The following is a 23,522-nucleotide window of genomic DNA, read 5'->3' as shown; positions in this document are numbered from 1 at the left end:
TGTATGTATATATTTATGTGTGTGTGTGTATTATTGTGTGACTGTGGGGCCCATTTATCATTGAATATTTGAGGTAAAATACCCGAAAACACCCGTTCGGGGGTTTACCTCAAATTTTAATTATCCCCCTGATGTATTAAGGAGGGACTGCAGCAGGTGCCCTGTGCCAGAGAGAGCATTGGCGCCCCCCCACCCATTATTTTTCAGATCGGGACATAAGAAACGAACCCGAAGAAGAGCCATGGTCTCATGGGGAAGGGCCAGGGAAGAGATAGGGGATGCCAGGAGCTGCTGGGGATAAAAGAAGAGGAAACTACAAGTGAGAATGATAATAAACAGGAAAATTGACAGGCCCGAACAGTGGGCCTGATTCAGACCCGGTCGCAAGCACTGAGCGCTCGCAACCAGGTCAATGGTGGCCCAGAGCACATGCGCACGACGGAGCCAGCTCCGTCGTGCACATGCGCAAGACCCGGATAGTGATGGGCAAGCCGTCGCTCCGGGTCTCGTACCAAAGGGGTTGTGCTGTCGATGTTGAGTGACAGCATGCCCCCTTTGGTGGGTGGGCCGGGTGGAGTGGCTTCCCATGTGAACGCCTCCATTTGGGGGCGGCCCTCAGTGGTAGAGATTTCAGCTCTGTTTGAGCCAAAATCTCTCTGGGGCTTGCAGCAACGAGACCCTACCACAAGGGTCTCGCCGCAAGCCCGATGGTCTTGACCATCGCGACCATCTTCCTGGCCGCTCGCTATAGCTGTGGGTGGTCATCCACAGTTATGCGAGTGGCCAGGAGGCCGTTCTAAAAAAAAATAGCCCGGCCCTGATTCAGAGCGAGCGCTCTGTCAGAGCGTCCGGCTCTGAATCAGGGCCAGTGCCCCCTGCCCTGCGGTGCCCTGTGCCATGGCACAGGTTGCACTACCCTAGTTAAGGCCCTGTCTCTGCTACCTGCTGTGATCCCTCCATTACCGCTGGCAGCCACCTCCCCCATAGGTTTCTATGGGGGATGCGATGCTGCCAAATTAAAAAAATAAACGGTATGTGATGCATTCCAGATATTGGCCCAAGCTGTAGCCTATGTACTACCACTGCATAATCAGCTGGCGTAAGGTTCTCCTGGAACCCTCCCCCGGCACTGACCGGCAGCTCTCCGGAGACAGCGCAGGGACGGGATTCTGCATATCCCATATGATACATCCAGCCGAAATGGGCGATACTGACATGCCCTGATCGCATTGCAAATGCAATTATTAATAAATGGGGGACTGTATGTGTGGATACATATATGTCCTCTTGCATCTTTGCCGCTTGTGCGGCAAATCACGGCGCGCATGGCATGAGTTGCGCACCTGCGAATGGATACGCATGCTGCGTTCGAATCCACAACTCCATAGGATTGCATGGTGCGAACACAAGAGCTCATTCAGACCCCCTCGCTAGATGCGTTCGCTCGCAGCCTGCATATGCAGATTCAGCGCACGCCCAGCAGGGAAGACGATCGCACGGCAAGGCATTAACATGCCCACTATGTCTTGGCATGTGATCACTTAGTGTATGCAGACGCCCACCAGCCATTCACAAGACACCCACCTGCGCACGTCATCTCCTGGAAGTGCATGAAAACATTAGTACATTGAGCATCATTGGATGCGATCGCAGCGCTTGAGGTTGACTATAACCTGCCATAAGCACTGCGATCACGTCAGTGTGAAATCCAACCAACTGACGTGTACTGTGATGCTGCCTTGTAATTATGCACACCTCTAAAACGGCGTTGCAACACTCACCCGTTTCTAGTGGTCTTTCCCTGTCACCACACACAAACGGCCTCTCCTGTCACTCACTCTGCTGGGCTGTCTATGCGCAATGAGTGAACGCATTCTGATCTTTCGCAGTGATTTGCGCACGTGCATTGCCATGCATACGCATGCACAGATCGCAACTATCGGTCAGCTACGAGCGTTCGCATCCTAGCGAGAGGGTCTGAATCAGCTCCACAGTGCATGGCATGGCATACCGTGGTGCACACAGCTGTGGCTAATTGCATGGCGTGATGTGTGTGCACGTTTGCAGCGCGAGTGCACACACTTACAGTATGTATGCATGTATGTATGTATGTATGTGTATTATTGTGTGACTGTATGTGTGTATAAGTGTGTGACTGTATGTCACACACTTACACGCATGTATGTATGTGTGTATAAGTGTGTGACTCAATTGTTTTGCCCCTCTACGCGCCCGTCAGGAGCTATTCAATTGTTACTCTTGTCGGACGCAATCAGCTGCCGGCATACTATTTCAAAAATGGGCAAAAAGTGACCTGTTTGGGCACCCAAACAGCACTTTTCACGATCGCGCCAAGCACTTTGGTCGGGGGTAGCCATTTTACGCGGCTAAACCCAACCTCTAATGTGATCAACGCAAAAATGGGCATCAATTGAATAGCGCCCCACGATCTCATGTCACTTTAGACGGGAGATCTGGCGCGCTAAAACAATTGAATACCACCCTGTGTGTGTGTATTAGTGTGTGACTGTATGTATGTGTATTATTGTGTGACTATCATATGTGTATATACGTGTGTGTATAAGTCTGTGACTATGTATGTGTATTAGTGTGACTATATATATGTGTGCATTAGGGGTGAGCGGGTTCGGATTTCTGAAATCCGAACCCCCCCGAGCCCCCCCGATCCGAGTCCGATCCGAATCAGGCTCGACTTTTCCCGCCTGACTCGGATCTGAAATCGAGGCAAAACGTCATCATCCCGCCTTCCGAGTCTCGCGGGTTTTGGATCCTATATAAGGTACCCACGTCGGCGCCATTTTCTCACTCGGCTGTGGACAGTGAAGAGGGAGGGTGGGAGTTAGGGCTGTGTAGTGTAGTGTAGTGTAGTGCTGCTGTTGTCCACTACTTCAAAGTCCATAGGGGCTGGCTGTGTTGTGCTGTGCTGCTGTTGTTAATAGGGGCTGTGTCCACTACTTCAAAGTCCATAGGGGCTGGCTGGACTGTGTTGTGCAGTCAGTTCTCCATAGGGGCTGTGTCCACTCCAAAGTCCTGTGCAGTGTCCCAGTCCTAAAGGAGCGCTGCAGTGTTGTCCAGGGGGTGCTCTGTCCATCAGGGGTGCTCCCCCCAAGTGCTAAAAAAATAATATATTTTCTGTGTTTGTGAATTGTGTGCGCAGTAGCCGCACGTGCATCAACAAAGTAGTGCCAAGCGTGCGCCTGTGTCATAAGTAAAGGGCCGGCTGGCTTGACCGTTAAGGGTGCTGTAACCCCCGAAAGTACACTCCAGTCCAAACCAAAAAAAAAATTATTTTCTGTGTTTGTGAATTGTGTGCGCAGTAGCCGCACATGCATCAACAAAGTAGTGCCAAGCGTGCGCCTGTGTCATAAGTAAAGGGCCGGCTGGCTTGACCGTTAAGGGTGCTGTAACCCCCGAAAGTACACTCCAGTCCAAACCAAAAAAAAAATTATTTTCTGTGTTTGTGAATTGTGTGCGCAGTAGCCGCACGTGCATCAACAAAGTAGTGCCAAGCGTGCGCCTGTGTCATAAGTAAAGGGCCGGCTGGCTTGACCGTTAAGGGTGCTGTAACCCCCGAAAGTACACTCCAGTCCAAACCAAAAAAAAAATTATTTTCTGTGTTTGTGAATTGTGTGCGCAGTAGCCGCACGTGCATCAACAAAGTAGTGCCAAGCGTGCGCCTGTGTCATAAGTAAAGGGCCAGCTGGCTTGACCGTTAAGGGTGCTGTAACCCCCGAAAGTACACTCCAGTCCAAACCAAAAAAAAAATTATTTTCTGTGTTTGTGAATTGTGTGCGCAGTAGCCGCACGTGCATCAACAAAGTAGTGCCAAGCGTGCGCCTGTGTCATAAGTAAAGGGCCGGCTGGCTTGACCGTTAAGGGTGCTGTAACCCCCGAAAGTACACTCCAGTCCAAACCAAAAAAAAAATTATTTTCTGTGTTTGTGAATTGTGTGCGCAGTAGCCGCACGTGCATCAACAAAGTAGTGCCAAGCGTGCGCCTGTGTCATAAGTAAAGGGCCGGCTGGCTTGACCGTTAAGGGTGCTGTAACCCCCGAAAGTACACTCCAGTCCAAACCAAAAAAAAAATTATTTTCTGTGTTTGTGAATTGTGTGCGCAGTAGCCGCACGTGCATCAACAAAGTAGTGCCAAGCGTGCGCCTGTGTCATAAGTAAAGGGCCGGCTGGCTTGACCGTTAAGGGTGCTGTAACCCCCGAAAGTACACTCCAGTCCAAACCAAAAAAAAAATTATTTTCTGTGTTTGTGAATTGTGTGCGCAGTAGCCGCACGTGCATCAACAAAGTAGTGCCAAGCGTGCGCCTGTGTCATAAGTAAAGGGCCGGCTGGCTTGACCGTTAAGGGTGCTGTAACCCCCGAAAGTACACTCCAGTCCAAACCAAAAAAAAAATTATTTTCTGTGTTTGTGAATTGTGTGCGCAGTAGCCGCACGTGCATCAACAAAGTAGTGCCAAGCGTGCGCCTGTGTCATAAGTAAAGGGCCGGCTGGCTTGACCGTTAAGGGTGCTGTAACCCCCGAAAGTACACTCCAGTCCAAACCAAAAAAAAAATTATTTTCTGTGTTTGTGAATTGTGTGCGCAGTAGCCGCACGTGCATCAACAAAGTAGTGCCAAGCGTGCGCCTGTGTCATAAGTAAAGGGCCGGCTGGCTTGACCGTTAAGGGTGCTGTAACCCCCGAAAGTACACTCCAGTCCAAACCAAAAAAAAAATTATTTTCTGTGTTTGTGAATTGTGTGCACTGTGGCTGCACGTGCATCAACAAAGGAGCAGCGCCAAGCGTGCGCCTGTGTCCCATAAGTAAAGAGCCGGCTGGCTCATTTCTTAAAGGGTGGTGTAACCCACAAAGTGCACTACTCTCCAGCAAAAATAAAATAATATTTTCTGTGTTTGTGTGCGCTTTAGCCGCACGTATATATATCAATATAACATAAATGGAGGACCAAACTTTCTCCGATAAAAATAAAATAGGGAAAGATCAAGAACCACTTCCTCCTAGTGCTGTTGCTGCTGCTGGGAGTTGTTCATCATCCCAGAGAGGAAGTAGGAACATCACTACTTTTACTAAACAATTGACCCTCCAACAGTCCCTAGCGATGAGGATGAAGTACGACAGCAGTCATCCTGAAGCAAAACGTATAACTGAGGCCTTGACTGCTATGTTGGTGTTAGACGTGCGTCCGGTATCCGACATTAGTGCAGTGGGATTTAGACAATTGATGGAGGTAGTGTGTCCTCGGTTCCAAATCCCGTCTAGATTCCACCTGCATCCTCAAAGCAGCAGCGACAAGCGTGCGTCTGTCTGTTAAAGGGTGGTGACACCCTCAAAGTGTGCTACACAAACAATTAAAATATTGTTCTTTTTTTTTCTGTCTTTATGAATTGTGTGGGCTGTAGCCGCACCTGCATCCTTAAAGCAGCAGTGACAAGCGTGCGTCTGTCTGTTAAAGGGTGGTGACACCCTCAAAGTGTGCTACACAAACAATTAAAATATTGTTCTTTTTTTTTCTGTCTTTGTGAATTGTGTGGGCTGTAGCCGCACCTGCATCCTTAAAGCAGCAGCGACAAGCGTGCGTCTGTCTGTTAAAGGGTGGTGACACCCTCAAAGTGTGCTACACAAACAATTAAAATATTGTTCTTTTTTTTTTGGTCTTTGTGAAATGTGTGGGCTGTAGCCGCACCTGCATCCTTAAAGCAGCAGCGACAAGCGTGCGTCTGTCTGTTAAAGGGTGGTGACACCCTCAAAGTGTGCTACACAAACAATTAAAATATTGTTCTTTTTTTTTCTGTCTTTGTGAATTGTGTGGGCTGTAGCCGCACCTGCATCCTTAAAGCAGCAGCGACAAGCGTGCGTCTGTCTGTTAAAGGGTGGTGACACCCTCAAAGTGTGCTACACAAACAATTAAAATATTGTTCTTTTTTTTTTGGTCTTTGTGAAATGTGTGGGCTGTAGCCGCACCTGCATCCTTAAAGCAGCAGCGACAAGCGTGCGTCTGTCTGTTAAAGGGTGGTGACACCCTCAAAGTGTGCTACACAAACAATTAAAATATTGTTCTTTTTTTTTTGGTCTTTGTGAAATGTGTGGGCTGTAGCCGCACCTGCATCCTTAAAGCAGCAGCGACAAGCGTGCGTCTGTCTGTTAAAGGGTGGTGACACCCTCAAAGTGTGCTACACAAACAATAAAAATATTCTTCTTTTTTCTGTCTATGTGAATTGTGTGGGCTGTAGCCGCACCTGCATCCTTAAAGCAGCAGCGACAAGCGTGCGTCTGTCTGTTAAAGGGTGGTGACACCCTCAAAGTGTTCTACACAAACAATTAAAATATTGTTCTTTTTTTTTCGGTCTTTGTGAAATGTGTGGGCTGTAGCCGCACCTGCATCCTTAAAGCAGCAGCGACAAGCGTGCGTCTGTCTGTTAAAGGGTGGTGTAACTCTCAAAGTGTTCCAAAAAATAAAAAACTATTTTTTTAATGTGTTTGTGACTTGTGTGCGATGTAGCCACACTTGCATCCTCAAAGCAGCAGCGACAAGCGTGCGTCTGTCTGTTAAAGGGTGGTGACACCCTCAAAGTGTGCTACACAAACAATTAAAATATTGTTCTTTTTTTTTCTGTCTATGTGAATTGTGTGGGCTGTAGCCGCACCTGCATCCTTAAAGCAGCAGCGACAAGCGTGCGTCTGTCTGTTAAAGGGTGGTGACACCTCAAAGTGTTCTACACAAACAATTAAAATATTGTTCTTTTTTTTTTGGTCTTTGTGAAATGTGTGGGCTGTAGCCGCACCTGCATCCTTAAAGCAGCAGCGACAAGCGTGCGTCTGTCTGTTAAAGGGTGGTGACACCTCAAAGTGTTCTACACAAACAATTAAAATATTCTTCTTCTTTTTTCTGTCTTTGTGAATTGTATGGGCTGTAGCCGCACTTGCATCCTCAAAGCAGCAGCGACAAGCGTGCTTCTGTCTGTTAAAGGGTGGTGTAACCCTCAAAGTGTGCTCCACAAACAATAAAAATATTCTTTTTTTTTTCTGTCTTTGTGAATTGTGTGGGCTGTAGCCGCACTTGAATCCTCAAAGCAGCAGCGACAAGCGTGCGTCTGTCTGTTAAAGGATTACATCGGTGACAGCATCCAAGTAGGCATGTCAGACAGTCCGTACCTGTACTGGCAGGAAAAAGAAGCAATTTGGAGGTCCCTGTACAAACTGGCTCTATTTTACCTGAGTTGCCCCCCCTCCAGTGTGTACTCCGAAAGAGTGTTTAGTGCAGCCGGGAACCTTGTCAGCGAAAGGCGTAGGAGGTTGCTTCCACAAAATGTGGAGAAGATGATGTTCATAAAATGAATTATCAACTCTTCCAGGGAGACCAGCCTCCAGAACGTACAGAGGGACCTGTGGTTCCAGCAGGGACGAATTAATACTCTGTGAGGATGAGGATGTACACACTGAAGAGGGTGAGGAATCGGTGGATGAGGAGGATGAGGATGACATCTTGCCTCCGTAGAGCCAGTTTGTGCAGGGACAGATAAATTGCCAGCTTGTTTTGTGGGGGCCCAAACGAACCAATCATTTCAGCCACAGTTGTGTGGCAGACCCTGGCGCTGAAATGATTGGTTTGTTAAAGTGTGCATGTCCTGTTTATACAACATAAGGGTGGGTGGGAGGGCCCAAGGACAATTCCATCTTGCACCTCTTTTTTTTCTTTGCATTATGTACAGTTTGGGGCCTAGTTTTTCAATGCCATCCTGTCTGCCACTGCAGTTTCACGCCTAGATGGGTCACGTGTTTGTGCCGCCCACTTGTGTCGCTTAGCATAGTCATCCAGCTACCTCGGTGCAACCTTTTGGACATAAAAACACTATTGTCAGGTGTGAGGTATTCAGAATAGACTGGAAATGAGTGGAAATTAAGGTTATTGAGGTTAATAATAGCATAGGAGCAGAAAAACCTACAAATTCTGTGATTTTAGCTGTTTTTATGCTTTTTTTCAAAAAAATACAGATCCAAAACACAAAACCCAGAACCCAAAACACGCAAGGGTGGTTTTGGCAAAACCAATCCAGATCCAAAACACGAAGAAAGATCCAGATCCAAAACCAAAACACAAAACACGAAAAGTGGCCGGTGCACACCCCTAGTGTGCATGTGTGTAACTATGTATGCGTATATATGTGTGACTGTATATATGTATATGTGTTTAATAGTATGTATGCATGTATATGTGACTATGTATGTATGCTTTTTCCCCCTGGCGACAGTCCTGCATTTCGAGGAGGAGGGGAGGTAGGGAGGGATGTGTGGCCATGCCTCCTTTTCATGTGCGGACCAAAGGCTTGCGCACAAGAACCCTATCCCCGTGTCCCGAATAATGCCCCTTAGAAGCGTCCAGTCATAAGTGTCTCGGGGCCCCCAAAACCTTGTTCTGGTTCTGCCCCCAATGTGACTCTCTCATACTCCCTTTTCTGAGGGGTAGTAGCCATATCCCAATTCCAAAACATTTTAGGCATCATGCAAAGTAATGACCAAATGAAAAAGGGACAAAAAAGAGCAATATGAACCTCGGAAAAGCCATGTGGTTTTGTAGCTTGTGCAGATTTTAAAAGTGTAGAGAGATTTAGAGTTTGTAATGGCGTGTTCCAGCTTAGTTCTAAATGTCACATCCTCTTCTAAAAATAAAACTGCGCAGTATTTGTCTGCTACATGCAAAGAAGGCAGTATTTTCCTTGCATGCAAAAACAATACATGCATTTGAACCCCTTGCACTGCAGCATGGTTTGTCCAATGGTATATAATCGGGAAACCGGCTGCCTTAATACTGTCATAGGCACTTAGAGGGGGGATTAGGGTTAGGCACTTGGGGGGGAGTTTAGGGTTAGGCACCCCTAAGGAGGGTTAGGGGGTTAGGTTAGGTTAGTTTATACTTACCTTAGGGACGATCGGGATTTCCAGCGCTGTCGGGCTTCCGCTGCCGGGCTCTGCTCATCTGTCGGCCAGGCGTTGCCAGGAATCGAACCGCCGGCGCATTTCATACCGATTCCTGTCCAATAGCAAATTCCTCCTGTTCTGGATTTGTTCTTAACACTGCGTAAGTACCTCTATGTTGAGAGCTATGCATATGTTTAGGGGTTATTATACAGCATTACAGGAAAAAAATACATTCCTAAAGCAGATGGTCTTCAAAATAAAATATATTTCCCATTAAATGTACATATGAGGTATATATTTCTGTCTAGTATGAGTTTTACTAAGTCCACTGTGATTGTAACAGTTATGGCAAAATTATGAATTATATAAAACAAATGTATTAAACCAGTGGTTCTCAAACTCGATCCTCGGGACCCCACACAGGCCATGTTTTCTAGGTCACCCAGCAGGTGCACTAGGTGTATTCATTGCTCACTGACACGGTTTATGAGATCCACAGGTAGAGCTAATTATGTCACTCTTGATTCTGTGAGGAGATCAGGAAAACATGCAATGTTTGGGGTCCTGAGGACCAAGTTTGAGAATCTGTGTATAAAACTATTCCCTTTAAAATATTTATTTTACACTGTTGTTTCAAGGGCACTCTTATTTTCTTGTATTATAATTTTCTTCTTAAATTAGTTATGCCAATTAATAGTTATTACGTCCAAGGGTATGCTATAGTCCACAAGAGGCTAAATGCAGTCTGCCCAGTAAAAACACATACTGAAAAATGGAGCTGTTTATCCTGCAGTGTGACAGTAATTGCCTGCCAGATACCTCCCTTGGGTATTAGAGGCGAGTAATGCTCCCTATCACTGCAGGGGTTTAGAACAGCACACAGGGGGCAATTTCCTATTCCATGCAATCTAGACATGCTATTGCATGAGCAAGAGGGGTTAATTAAACTGTACATTATATTATGTTTCAGTGCCGATTTTTTAATACACGTTTATAAAATGTTTTCCTACTTTTGTGTCTTCACGTCAGCTTTTGGACATTTTTACATATACTGAAGCAAAGGAGCATGGGCTACATCCACTCTGTACCCTTCTTATAGTAAGATTGAATACATGGTGAAAATCAACATATTTTCTTTAAAAAAATATCTAGACATATTTATATTATCTTAATAGGAAAATACACTTTGTAGATGAACATGTTTTAGTATATTGTTCTTAGGTGTTCAGCAAAATGTATGCGCAGAAGTCTTACGATCCTTATTTATCTACATATTTGTGTTAAATAACATGACAAGTGGAATGAATCAACTGCCACATACTCCAATGCAACAGCTCCCCTGGTGGCTAAATTAAAATGATGCCTGTTAAATTAATCACCAATCATGGAAAAAAGCTTCTTTCAGCAATAAGAGTACACTCTTTTAGGGGCATATTTATTAATCTATGCAGCTAGCAACTGATAATAAGGATTACTTATCGCAGTAATTTGCAGCAAAAAGGAATCCTTATTCGCCCAAATGTATTATTACCGAGTCCCCAGGACAAGGGTTCTGGTAGGAACCCGTCCCGGTGATCAGTAAAAGTAAAGTGATTCAATCCCTGATCAATTTACTTACTATTTCGGCCAGCTGTGCATGTGCCAACGTTAGTGGGTACAAGTGCGAGTGGGCAGCAGAGGATAGGAATCCTACAGATTCCTATCCCAAAAAACTGGGGAGTATAGCCCTTATCCTTTAGGATACCATGGGAGAAAGATGGCATTAGCTGCAAGGGCCGAGCTCCAGAATGCTTCACATTCAGGTGCTTGGTAAATTTACCAATTAAGCAGCCCCATAGAAGCCTATGGGAGCTGTGTCTGCTGTCCTATGATATCTTCTGTAGCCCATCCACGGTACATCAAGGTTATCTACTATATAAAAGCGAAAATTTATCCTTCTGTCTTTCTATACAATTCCACAGTTTACAAGCCACGATTGTGAAATTTTACATACGAGCTTATTAAAACACGGCGGAGACAACTAAAAAAAATGTAAAATTTAAATTAATTACTGCTAATTTTTAATTAATGAAAAACCACAATTTTTGCATAGCATTCGCCCTCTACAGGTCAGGTATGGAATTACAAAAGGATTTAGCTTATCTACTATTTTTTCTTTTCTATCTTCTCTACTTAATCAAAACTAATTACTGTTACTTTTTAATTAATTAAAAAACAGAATTTTTGCATAGCATTCGCCCCATACAGGTCAGGTACATAATTACAAAAGGATTTAGCTTGTCTACTATTTTTTCTTTTCTATCTTCTTTACTATATCAAAGCGAAAATTTGTCCTTCTGTAATTCTGTCTTTCTATACAAATCCACAGTTTACAAGCGAAGATCGTGACATTTTACATACAAACATATTAAAACACGGCGGAGGCAACTAAAAAAATTTTAAATCGAAATTAATTACTGTTCACTTTTAATTAATTTAAAACCACAAATTATGCTGAACGCTCATTGTAGGGCCTCACGGCATATGGGTAGGGCCTTGGAGCAAGCGTTTTGTCAGGATCTTAATGTTTATTATCGAAGACAGCTTTAGCAGGTTTTGACAGCATTCTCAGCTCTCTGACTATACCAAATTACGCAACATTTACTTATTTCTTCCAACTGTGTCAAAATGATGACTTTGCAAGGACCCTGCTGTACTGTGGAATGCTTCTCCCAAAGTTTTTATGCGCAGAAAACAGGGAGTCCAGTAGATGGTCATCCTGGTATCAGAGCAACAGAAGCTCTTGGCCGTGTTTACACTGTACATCCTACAAACTTTGAATGCCTCTATCTCCAAAGTCTGCTTTACACCGTTACAGGTCCTACTTCCTTCGAACACCTCACACCTCACAATAGTGTTTTTATGTCCAAAAGGTTGCACCGAGGTAGCTGGATGACTATGCTAGTTGGTTGGAGGATGATGTGTAAACAAACATTCTTAAAATCCCGGGCAACGCCGGGTACTGCAGCTAGTTCTTAATATTTGCAGGTTTCCCCCGAAAGTGGGTGTTTTCAGGGGATATTTTGCAAATATTATTCGACAAATAGGCCCCTTTATGTATGTAGGTGTATTTTGTTTTAACTGTGATCACTATACATTAAACACTATGGGGTCCATTTAGCAATAATCACATGCCCAATGCAATACCAGAGCCCAAAATAGCAAGAAGTATGTCATAATACCGCCCAAATGTATTAAGTAACACTTGCAGGGACAGGTGCTCAGAAAACCCCGTCTCTGCGATGTGCTCGGAGTGAATTGACCACATTAGTGCTCTATTCACTCCTCTATAGGGACTCGTGACTTCTGTCTACTGACCACGCATATGCAGCGGCCGGTATATTTTGTGAAGTCTAGCCTATAGAGATAGCATTACCTGCAGGGGAGCTTGGTAAATCTGACAGCTTCACAAGTCGGAAATTGAGGGACAGTAATATCCCAACCGAAAACGGGTGTTTTCAGAGAATATGCTGCAAATATTTGATGATAGATAGGTCCCAATATCAAAATGAGTAAAGTCACGCTGCAAGTGTGTAAACTGTTTCTTGAGTACATCAGTAACATGAATCAGCAGATTGTTCCTTGTTGTTATATTGCTAAAGGTGGACACTCAGAACACTACTGGACATTTGTACTGTGTAGTACCACAAAAAAAAGACTGTATGTAGATATGCTAATTGTGACTCCTTACACCTGGGGAGGTGCGACAGTTAAGGAGCATGCACAAGCAGTGTGAGTACAGTAAGGGGTAAATTTACTAAAGTGAGAGTTTTTAGAAGTTGAGATGTTGCCCATAGCAACCAACCACATTCTAGCTATTATCTTCTAGACGGTGCTAGTTAATTGTTAAGTAGAATCTGATTGGTTGCCATGGGCAATATCTCCACTTCTAAAAACTCTCATCTTAGTAAATTTACCCTTAAGAGTTTGTTTGTGTAATTGTGACTAACGTAGACCTACATAGAGATTTAGAGATGTCAGTCAGTAGCAGTGTCACTTGAGAGTGCCTGGGGTCTGGGGCAAATAAACACTAGCTAGCGGCTTCTGATTGTCTGATTGCATATTCACCTCTGAAGCTTATAGTGCTTTCTTCATTGCTTGTGTCTATGATACATGATTTTGTAAGTATATTTTAGAAATACTTTTCGCTAGTTTCATTTGTACATGAAAAAAAAAGATTATGGGGTCTATTTATCAAGCAGTGAAAAGTGTGGAGAAGTGGACCTGTGGAGAAGTTGCCCATAGCAACCAATCAGCTCCTACCTACTTGATAACTGCTACTTGGAAGCTGATTGGTTGCTATGGGCAACTTCTCCACTGGTTCACTTCTCCACACTTTTCACTGCTTGATAAATAGATCCCTATATCTGCTATGGGACATTTTAAAAGAGGAGAGGGCCCATGTGCAGACTCAGTGTGGGCCCCCTCCTCTCTGGCAGCGCAGGAGATTCTGGCTTGGTGCCAGAATTTACCACGCATGCACAGGTCTCTGGGAAAATGGCGCCTTTTTCCTGGGAACATCTGTACTACACATGAGCAAGTCACCAGGAAAATGGTCGTAGCCATTTACCTTGTGATTTTTTGCTGTTCTTCAGCACTGGCCCAGCACTGCAGAGCAGCTCTCTAGACTGCGGAGAGGTAAGTATAACTATATATGGGTGCAGACTATGTGGTGTGGGCCCCCCTGGTCCCAGAGGCCCGTGTTCATCGCACACCCTGTACCCATTACAGATACGCCATTGTACCTGCTGTATTATAGATTTGTTTTTAAAATTGAAATCAAATGACATGGTTAAGTATGTGTATCTGATTTATGCTTTGACATAAACCTGGCATATATGCTACTGGTGAGGAGCTGGCTGCATATTGTGATGCATCCTTTTCAGCATATGGGTGTAAATAACTTGTACGTGTATCTTTTTAGAACTTTTTGGGGGATCCATTCATGTTCAACTCAGCATTAGCCCAAGTCTGAGGGAAAAATTGTGTTTTGAAAGTGAAAAATGTTATAGCTAGCTGTTGCTTAGATAGCCTTTCTGATTGTTTTCTAGGGTACATTAACATGTAAGCATTCTTATGCTGTTAGGCATGTGGTAAACAGTTACAACAAATTATTTTAAATGAATCATTTCACATCTTTATGCAGAATCAGTAGCACTTAGCATTGAAATTTACGCTGCATGCTTTTGCTGTGGTGAATTTCCCATTAGGCATGTGAGGCATGTGCCTAGGAACAGCACTTGCTGGGGGGGGCAGGCCAGGGGTGCCAAGAGAAAAGGGAAGGGGGTACTACTTACTCAAACTGGTTAGAGGGGCCTGGGTCACTACTGGGCCTGGGTCACTACTCTGCCCAGTTCCCTGACCAGCACATCAGGCAGTGAGAGAGCAGAAACTGTTGCTGCAGCAGTAGTGATACAGGTAGGGGTGATTGCACTGATCACCCCCAGCCCTCCCCTGAAGACACCCCCCTGTGCTGAGAGTGCAGGCTTTTTTTTGGAAGGGAGCGTGGACAAGTCTCCTGAATTTGGCAAGCCTCTAGCCAGTACCTGGGCCAATCAGAGCTCTCGATGGCCATGGTGGCGGCACTTGGAGGTATGTTTCATTTCTGTCAGTCCGAATTTACCAGTAATTGCAAAAAATGTCTTCTTTAACATACTATACACCATATAGAATGGAGTGTAAATGGGCACTGCCCTATAAACTAGCCTATTTAGTAAAGGTGTATACATAGTTACAAATAAATGAAATGTCATAGCTCATGGCTTGTTTTATTATTATTAGGTTATATTATACAAAACTACTAATCGCCATAATGAGGGCTTATAATCAAACAATGAAAATAATAAAATGATATGGCGGTGATGGCCATTACTGTTATACCTAAGGGCGTACTGACCCCTAAATCCGCCCGTGCATTTTAAGGCCATTTAGCAGTATGACATTTCCCATCTTTTATTGCAGAAATAAAGCATATTGCAAGTTGGTCTTTCGAGCTTCATTGGAAGGTGTGGTGCCTGTAGAACTGAAAAAGACAAGTTTCTAAAAAATTGCATCAACAGATAAGTTTTCTGCTATTACTGGCTGCAAATGCAAACATATGGGAGTGCAAAGGTGAGGTTTCAAATTATTTTTGATGTTTTAGAACTAAAAATTATTCTGCACAGCCTAATGAAACAGGAGTCCGTTAACCTGGAAGGAGTCCATCAGAAACTAAGGAACAGGAAATGGAATTGTGGGTAAAATGTGGGTCATTGTCAATATGGGGCAGCATCATTTGAAAATGTGTCAAAATCTCACTTGAAATGCATAAAAAATGCACTACAAACGCTGACCATGGAAATGTGTACAAGATGAAGATAACAGAGTGGACAAGTTATCCATAGCAACCAATCAGCCTCTCCCTATGATTTTCTATAAAGTACTTGACAAATGATAGCTTGCAGCTGATTGGTTGCTATGGGCAATTTCTGCACATGTACACTTCTCCTCTGTTTCGGAGGCTTGATAAATCTCCCTGTAAATTCTTTAATGTGAACATAAACACTTTCACAACCATACCCGAGACAAGCTGATGATTCTGTACGAATGATTAAATCTAGGGTGAACTAGATTATAACTGTAAGAACAATAGGATACATGCATAACTAACTTGTGTCAGAATTGTTGCCTAATCTCAAAGCAAATGTGAACAAACAACTTTGTTGCGATACTATTAAGACTTTCCTGTTGCTCCAGTCTCTATCTCAACTGAACAAGAACAACTCACTGGCAATAATTACAATGTCATCTCTCAAAGAATTTTGTGTTATACATATGACACTTTAATTTTGTATTAAATCCTCTGAGGTATAAGCACAGCACTGAACTGGAACAACAGCTGTAAAGAACCGCGAGAATCTGCAAGTCTGCAGTAATCCAAGGGTCCCTCTAAATCATTGATGAGCCACCTTTCATCACTGCAGCCACAGGCTGAGCAACATGGGAAATGTAGTTCTGCATCAGTTAGAGTCCTGATAGTTTCGCAACCCTGTTCAAAGTCATGCAGTCTCCAGAGTCATAAACTAATTGAGAAATCCATTTGCAGGGTTGCATTGAATAGAAGATGAGCAATGTACACTACAGCATGGCTACTTCTTCATAAAATCCCACATTAAAGTAGGCCCATAACACAGCCATTTTTAGGTTGAACTGATATTCAGGAGAATGCAGCATAGGGCGTCTGTAGGAACTATGGACCTCATTCAGAGTCGGTCGAAGCGGCCGCACGGTCGTACGGGAAAAGGGTCCGGATATGCAAATGATTCCCTCGCAAGTTGCGTCCCTAAGTTCGGATCGGTAGCTGGCCGACCAAGGGGAGGAAGCGGCCGGATTTAAAAAAAATACGCCCCCTTCTCGTACGCATTGCACATCATCTCCGGGCATATAAGGATTAATCGGGACCATCGGGAACCATCGGAACTGGTCGTAGAGCTTAAGGTTGACCATACCCTCTCTTAAGCTCTACGATCATGTCAGTGTAAAAACCTCCCATGTCACATGTGCCATGACGCTACTTTGTTAATTATGCACTCCCATAATCCGTATGCACTCCCATAAAACGCCGTTCGCATAATTAGGCACGCCTGCGTTCGGATCTCCACTCCCCTGTTTTCAAGCACCTTCCCCTGTTACCACTCACAAACGCCTCAATCTGTCACTCAAACTACCGACCTGGCTGTGTTCAAGGAGAGAGAAATTTCTGATCGTAGCGGCTAGTTTGCGCACGCGCATTGCGAACTTTACGCATGCGGAGTATAGCAAGCATCGGTGGCGTATGACCGTGCGGGCGCTTCGACCGACTCTGAATGAGGTCCAATGTGCCTCATGCCTCTCTGATGCCTTACTGATGTTACTTGCTTCTAATGAGTTGATACACTGAATATAGGTTCAACTCAAAAAAATGTGGCCTCCACTGTGTTTTGGAAGCTGGTCCACTTCAGCACCTCTAGTACTGGAATAATAAATGAGGAAGAAAATGCTTGCAGATTAGTGTATTAAAAAATACTGAACTCAGCATGCAGGTCCTCTGAGAATTTGTCCATTTGCTAAAACATATGTTCACTCTCTCTCCATAGACAAACAATACAAAACACCCAGCCCATTAATCCTCAGAGCTGATTCTTGCACCGTATGCAGTGACATCACAGCGTGAAGAGTGTAGTTTATTGGTACATGAAATGAATAATGCAAATGTGTGAATTACATATACCACAGAAAGGAAACAGAACATCTGATGTACAAAAAAATCTGAGAGATAACTGTGCCCACCATCCAATGCAGCATGACATAGCACACATATGCTCTGAGCCATACTAAACATTCAAATATCTGCTTTTATCAGAAGAATGAAAGCAAATACGTAATTGTCAATATTTACACCATGTTAAATTATGTCCAAAATGTTCAAGCTCAGACATGTTCAATAGAAATACATTAATTTTTCAGCAGCAGTTTAACCCACAAATTAACCATTCCAATGAACCTACGTTAACCCCCATAACTGTACATTATCAGCAAGCAGATCTCTGCAACCATTCCCCTCCCCTCCAGAATTAAACACGCTGGAAGAGGATATTAAATGCTAGCGGAGATACGAGATGCTACAGACACGAGAAGCAATGTGGAAGATTTGTATAGTGCAATGTTCAAACTGCTCCCTTAAGAAATACATTCTACCAGAGAAAATAAGACACAGTGTGAATCATCCCTAATAGAAATGTATTCCATAAATTGTTCATGAACACAGTAGAGGATACAGGTGAAATCATCAGACTCACAGGTAACAAGGTGTTCGACACTTAAAAGGTTTGGATGTCTCACACTTACCTTTTAGTAGTCTCTGTCCCTCCTTGATATTTGGTGATACGAGAGCAGTGTAACCTTCCTCAGAAAAGCCTGGTGTACAGCTGTGCAGTGTGGTAACATTTCCAGTGTGTGCCTATAGGCAAAGCACCACAACATTTTGTTAGTGTGTAAAACACAAGTGGCATGCCTGTGTAACTGATAACATTACAGCAGGTCATCCATGTACTATATTTCAGGTAGTAATCAAGCCTTACATCATCACAATAGCCTATTGCTTTTTAAATACACACAGTGCATAAAAGTTAACTAATTCTGCATAGTAAATATGAATGAATACTGAGATTTATTTACACCATAAAGAACAAGAGAAGTACAGGCATAAGGAATAAAAAAAAAATACAATAAAAATTATATACAGAATGATAAATAAAATAGTAGTTCTATTGTATGCTGTTGTCTGCTCACACAGAATAAAAAAACAGATACTGAGAATTACATCCTGCATACAGAATTGCAAAAATAAGAAAAGTCACTCAATGCAGTTGTCTACTCTAACAGAATATGAACAAAAGCGGAGAATTAAATCCAGCCTACAGATCAGGGAAAGTGGTACTGTTTAACTGAAGTGATACTGTACAGATGCCCATAGGTACACAATAAAAAAAATACTGAGATTTACTCGTAGAATAAAGAACTTAATTAATGCTATTGTGCAGCTGGACAATGATAAACTGACAACCTCAAACGGTCTGTGGGGACAGTTCTTATGACCAAAGCAGTGCTATTTTTCAGCAGGAACAGGCAGGAACTCAGTTCCTGAACCTCTCATTAACTATGACGTAATATCCTGGGCCAAAATGCGTTTTTCATAAGATAAGTTTTTATTTTAAAGGCTATTTTGAGTGCCCTCTTTTCTAAATACTATATATGTATATATAATAGTATATAAGTATATATAATGTATATATCATTGTTTTTCTATAGTTTCTAAAGCTATTTTTCCAGAAAAATAGCCCTGATCCAAAGTATATATTCTATAGCGCACATGAGCATACAAATGTATCACTCACTGGTGCACAATCCTGCAATCCAAAACAAGAATACACAATGCGAACAATCTGTTTATATTACATGTAATCAAACTGATGCCACTGTCTAATTCACTTGCATATGGCAATAGTCAGAGGAAATATTCCAATTACAGGAAATGTGAGTGCCATTGAGCATATATGCACTGTCTGAGGAACAGACAGTGCATCTATGCTGCCACTCTCAGAAACAGGAGAGTTAAATTTATGGTTCTTTTCCAGCGAAATAACAGACATTTAATTTCACAAAGTTTCACATGAAATTCGTATTTGTTCAGATTATATCTCCTTGGTAGCAGTTCTCAATCTGTCTTTCAGGATGGAATATGTAGCCGCAGACAGCGAAGAGTATAATGACCCTGATTAGCTCTAACAGCCTCCGCTCTCTTATTTAGGGGAAAAAATATACTGCAATTCGAAAACTCCTTCCTTTGCTCTATTATTTAGGGACAGAAATAATGAAATTCAAAAGCTATCAGAGGACAGTAATGCGGAATTCATGTTACCATGCACTTTATAGCACACAATTTCTACATTGTAGCTGTCTGGGTGCACAAGGGTAGGGAAGGTAAAGTCACAATGGTGGCTCTAGAGATAACCACTATGAGAGAATACAGATAACTTGGAAACTCATATCAAAGTTGGAACATTGCACAAAAAAAAAGAAAGTAAAATAAAACTAGGCTCGGTGATATGTTTAATGTTAGGAAGCGTTTAAAGTAACAGGATGATGGTGCATTTAATTTGTAAGCTAGACATCAAATCCATGAATAGATTTTGTATGATTCTGAGGATTCAGCCAGCAATATCCATTTTCTTATTTCTGAGCTCAGGACATAAACTACTGCTTCAAGAAGCTAAACTTACAGATAAGATTTATTACTTAGGCCCCTCCTGCTTAATTCAAATATGCAAATTAGAATTTGGTTTCTTTAGCGTATTCAGCTAGACCTACTGTAAAAAGCCAAAATGTTGCAGGTGGATTCGGTGTTGTCACATACTGTATACCTACATATCTGGAAGTTTATCACATGTAGATCACCAATGACTAGCTGTCTAACGCTGAATGATGGAGACTGCTACTATGTATCTGGAAAGAGGGTTACAAATGAGGACCCAACTGTTTTGACATGAAAGGGATGTCATGCAGCACAAACCTATAATGAATGGCAAGCAGAAATAAATGTACTTAATTTATTAATCTATCTCCATCCTGCCATGACAAGAACATCTAAGTGCAGAAAAACAGAATGATACAAACTATTCAGAAAAATTCTGTTTGCAGCCTTTCATTCTATTGCTAACATCATGCACTTTGTCAGCAGATAATAAAGCCAGACTGAGACACTACATGGTAATACAGCAGGTTTTGCAAAAGACATCAGAAAAACAAACTCACATTTATTTTATTAACTGCACCAAAATGCAAATTGTACATTAGAACTACAGTATCATTCATTCTGGAGGTATATAGCAAGTCATTAACAGTGTTTTGCAAATGACCAATAGCTTGCAAAACAGTGGACAGTGGTGAGAAGTGACCATCTATAGATACAGACTAAAGGAATGGGTGACCATGTAACACCGAAGAGGTAAAAAGGGATTAGAAAAGCTGGTTCTATTAAAGATTTCAATATCTTAGACTGAACGCTACAGATAGGAGGGAAGAGACTGCAGATTGTTTAGTGTAATACAAATACAACACAGGTTTGGTGAGCATACATACTTCAGAAGTCTACCCAGGTGAACACAAAACTTTCATTTATGGTTCTGATAGACAAGTTTTGAAGTAGAACATTCAGAGGGTTAGGAATGAGAATATATTCCTGCAGCACAGAGACCGCAAAGATATCCAAAAACAGAACTTGGTGCAGATTTATCTCAACTTCCAATGAATACATTACAGATATCACTATATATAAAGTTTTCATTTTATTTTCCATTAAAACTACTTTGATGGTCCAGTCATGTCCAGGGCGTACTGTATATTGATGAAAGTAATGCAGACAGATTAAGAGACATGATCATGTGTTATTCAGTTCTTTCAGTTCATTTATATATTGTGGAAGTAAAAGTTGTATTTACCATTTTAACTATACTAAACTACAAATATATGACAGAAAGAAGGATCATTCAGATTTTGATTTCCATCTCTAGCACTTTCTCCTCCAGACAGTAGTCTCTAGAACTTTTAACCCCTTTAGTGCCATGCATGTAGACCAATAATTTCCTATCCTCATCTAAACAAAAAGCCCCAGTATGCAGTCTGCTATTAGGAGCTGTAGCACAACAAATATTAGCCACAGGTTGACAAACAGTTAATGAATCAATTTAGAAAGGGAATGATTTGATGCTCTTTGCTTGGATATACCTAATATATACTCTATACTGTATCTATTTTTGCATAGAGCATTTTTTTACTTTGGATTTTAACAAGCTTTTTTATGAAAGAAAGGACAGGCTGGAGGCTGTTATCCTGTAGTACCAGTGGCTCATCCAGCTCAGGTCACTGAACCAGAGAAGAACAGAAAGCAAGGATTTCAGCAGAGAGGAAAACTGTAATTTAAAATTCCAATGAGGAGAGATCTGTGCAGCCTAGCGAGAGGGGAATCTGATACAGAACATTTGCAGGATGAACAGCTATCAGTCAATGAAGTATTTTGCTTTTATTTTTTATTTTTTCCTTCATATAGCAAACAGCTTTGTGCTTGGGTGACAAAACATTTTGTGTGACCAGTTCTCATAGCAGGGAAATGAAGTGTTTTGTTCTTGGCAAGCATCACTGCAGGTCACAGGACATGTGTGTTATAAAGAGACCAAGCAGGCTCAGTGACACTTTGCAAAGCACAAAAATGTTTGTGTCAGTGGTAACACTGCATCTTTATTACTGTCACCCCATTCAGTGGCTGAGAAATCTGCAGAGGATTCCAAGCCAGAGGTTTTTTTCTGCATTCAGTCCTTGGGAAAGCAGATCTGTAAGGCATTCCTCTGCTGTCATTCCCTCTCATTATTGTCCTGGATAGAGGCTTCTGTGCAACTGGTCAATCTATTCACTTATGCAAACGGCTGGTTAGTGGTTTATAAAATATCTTATAACAACCTGCAACGAGAGATCATGCAGTCTTCTATACCCCCGTGTCTCCCTCTGCAATGCACAGACTTTCCACCTACTTACAAAAGCAGCTACACGTTGAAGGGGTTAAACAGGGCATGTATTGTCCTAAAAGTTGTCCTATCCGCATTACTATATACTGTATATTGACCATTGGATTGAAAGCAGGATAATGCAGATGACTTGGTACTCAGCTCCCCAGAGTCTCTCCATAGCTGAGAACAGGGATGGGAGACTGTGCTTTGTTGAGTCTGTCACTACTACTACCCACACAAATCAGGGCTCAGTATTGATACATCAGTGCCAAGATGTCGGCAGTTCGTTTTAAACAGCATGTGCCCTGGTACCAGTCGGGGGAGGGTGATTGCACTATGTCTGAGTGGTCAGATCCTCCATCTCCAAGTTACTGTCACATCCTTTCACTGCTCAGTTTTGCAAATGTGAGATGGTCACATATTCCAGACGGTAACAGTGCAGGGCAGTGGCCACATACAGATGTACCCCACGCTGAACTTCCACCTGAGGAGACACATAGTGGTATGGAGAGCAAGGAGCCAGGCTGCCTCTCTACAGGGTGTACACCACTGTGGCACATGCCCATTGCACCCTTCCTCCCACAGAGGGTTATGCCAATGCCGGCCACACTGATACCAGTCTTTGAGCCGATGCCAAACTAACCCGTTTCACTCATATATACCCCCATGCCCACTGGTCAGACCCATTATATTAGCAGTGCCAATTAATACTCTTCATTAATAAACATACCTATCTAAACCTCTCACCCCATGCCCATACCTGGGCGCAGTTACATGCCTGATTAACCATTTGTATCCATTCAGGAGCCTATTCCAAGGAGAATTCCACCCTTTCACTCTAGGTTGTACATCGCGCACAGTAACCCTTTTCATTCATACAGGTGAACTCATTCACGTCCAATTAATACTCTCCACCTCCATAGAGGGGCATGTGCCAGTGGTGCCAAGGCAGGGGGCACACAGCTGGGAATACTGGATAACACTATAAAATGCTCAAAGGGTCAATAGAAGAATGAATTCTTCCCACTTACCCCAAGTGCCCCTGGCAGGGCCAACAGCAGCAGCAGAGCGCTCCCGGATCCCCCTGGCATCTTGCTAGCAGACAGGACTCTGGATCCTAGAGGCCAAGTGTCCGGCTCACCCCCCGGTGTTGGCTGGAATGTCAGTCTCCTTCCGTCCTGTACGTCCCTGTATGAGGCTCCGCTGCCCCCGGGCGCTGCCGCTTGCCGCCCCGTCTCTCCCCCGCTCTGAGCTGCAGGTGAACGGGCTGCACCAGCTGAGCGCAGCGCCGCCCCGCCCCGCCCCCTGCCACTGACTGACACCCGAGCCACACCCCCACAGCGGTCCTGTCACTGGAGCCACGCCCCCACAGACTGGCTGAGTGACATTTGAGACGAGCCCATCAACGTGCTCGATGCCAGTGAGCGCGTCCCGCCTAGTGCTCGGACTGACAGCA

At 43.3% G+C, this 23,522-nt stretch overlaps 1 protein-coding gene across 1 annotated transcript in view; it reads right to left on the bottom strand.

Moving 5' to 3' along the window:
- CDH4 (cadherin 4) overlaps positions 1–23,292 on the bottom strand; it is a 799,140-nt gene extending 775,848 nt beyond the window's left edge. Inside the window, exons 1-2 of the mRNA XM_088482827.1 lie at positions 23,098–23,292; positions 17,853–17,964 (exon numbers count right to left, since the gene is read on the bottom strand). Coding sequence (XP_088338953.1) covers positions 17,853–17,964; positions 23,098–23,157 — 172 coding nt within the window. The 5' untranslated portion in view covers positions 23,158–23,292. The remainder of the gene's footprint in view (positions 1–17,852; positions 17,965–23,097) is intronic.
- Between the last annotated feature and the right edge of the window lie 230 nt (positions 23,293–23,522).

Source organism: Taudactylus pleione, unplaced genomic scaffold, assembly GCF_031769625.1.
Source record: "Taudactylus pleione unplaced genomic scaffold, aTauple2 ptg000018l, whole genome shotgun sequence".
Classification (NCBI taxonomy): Eukaryota; Metazoa; Chordata; class Amphibia; order Anura; family Myobatrachidae; genus Taudactylus; species Taudactylus pleione.
The sequence above is the reverse complement of the archived record's forward strand: the minus strand, read 5'-3'. Positions and strand labels throughout refer to the sequence as shown.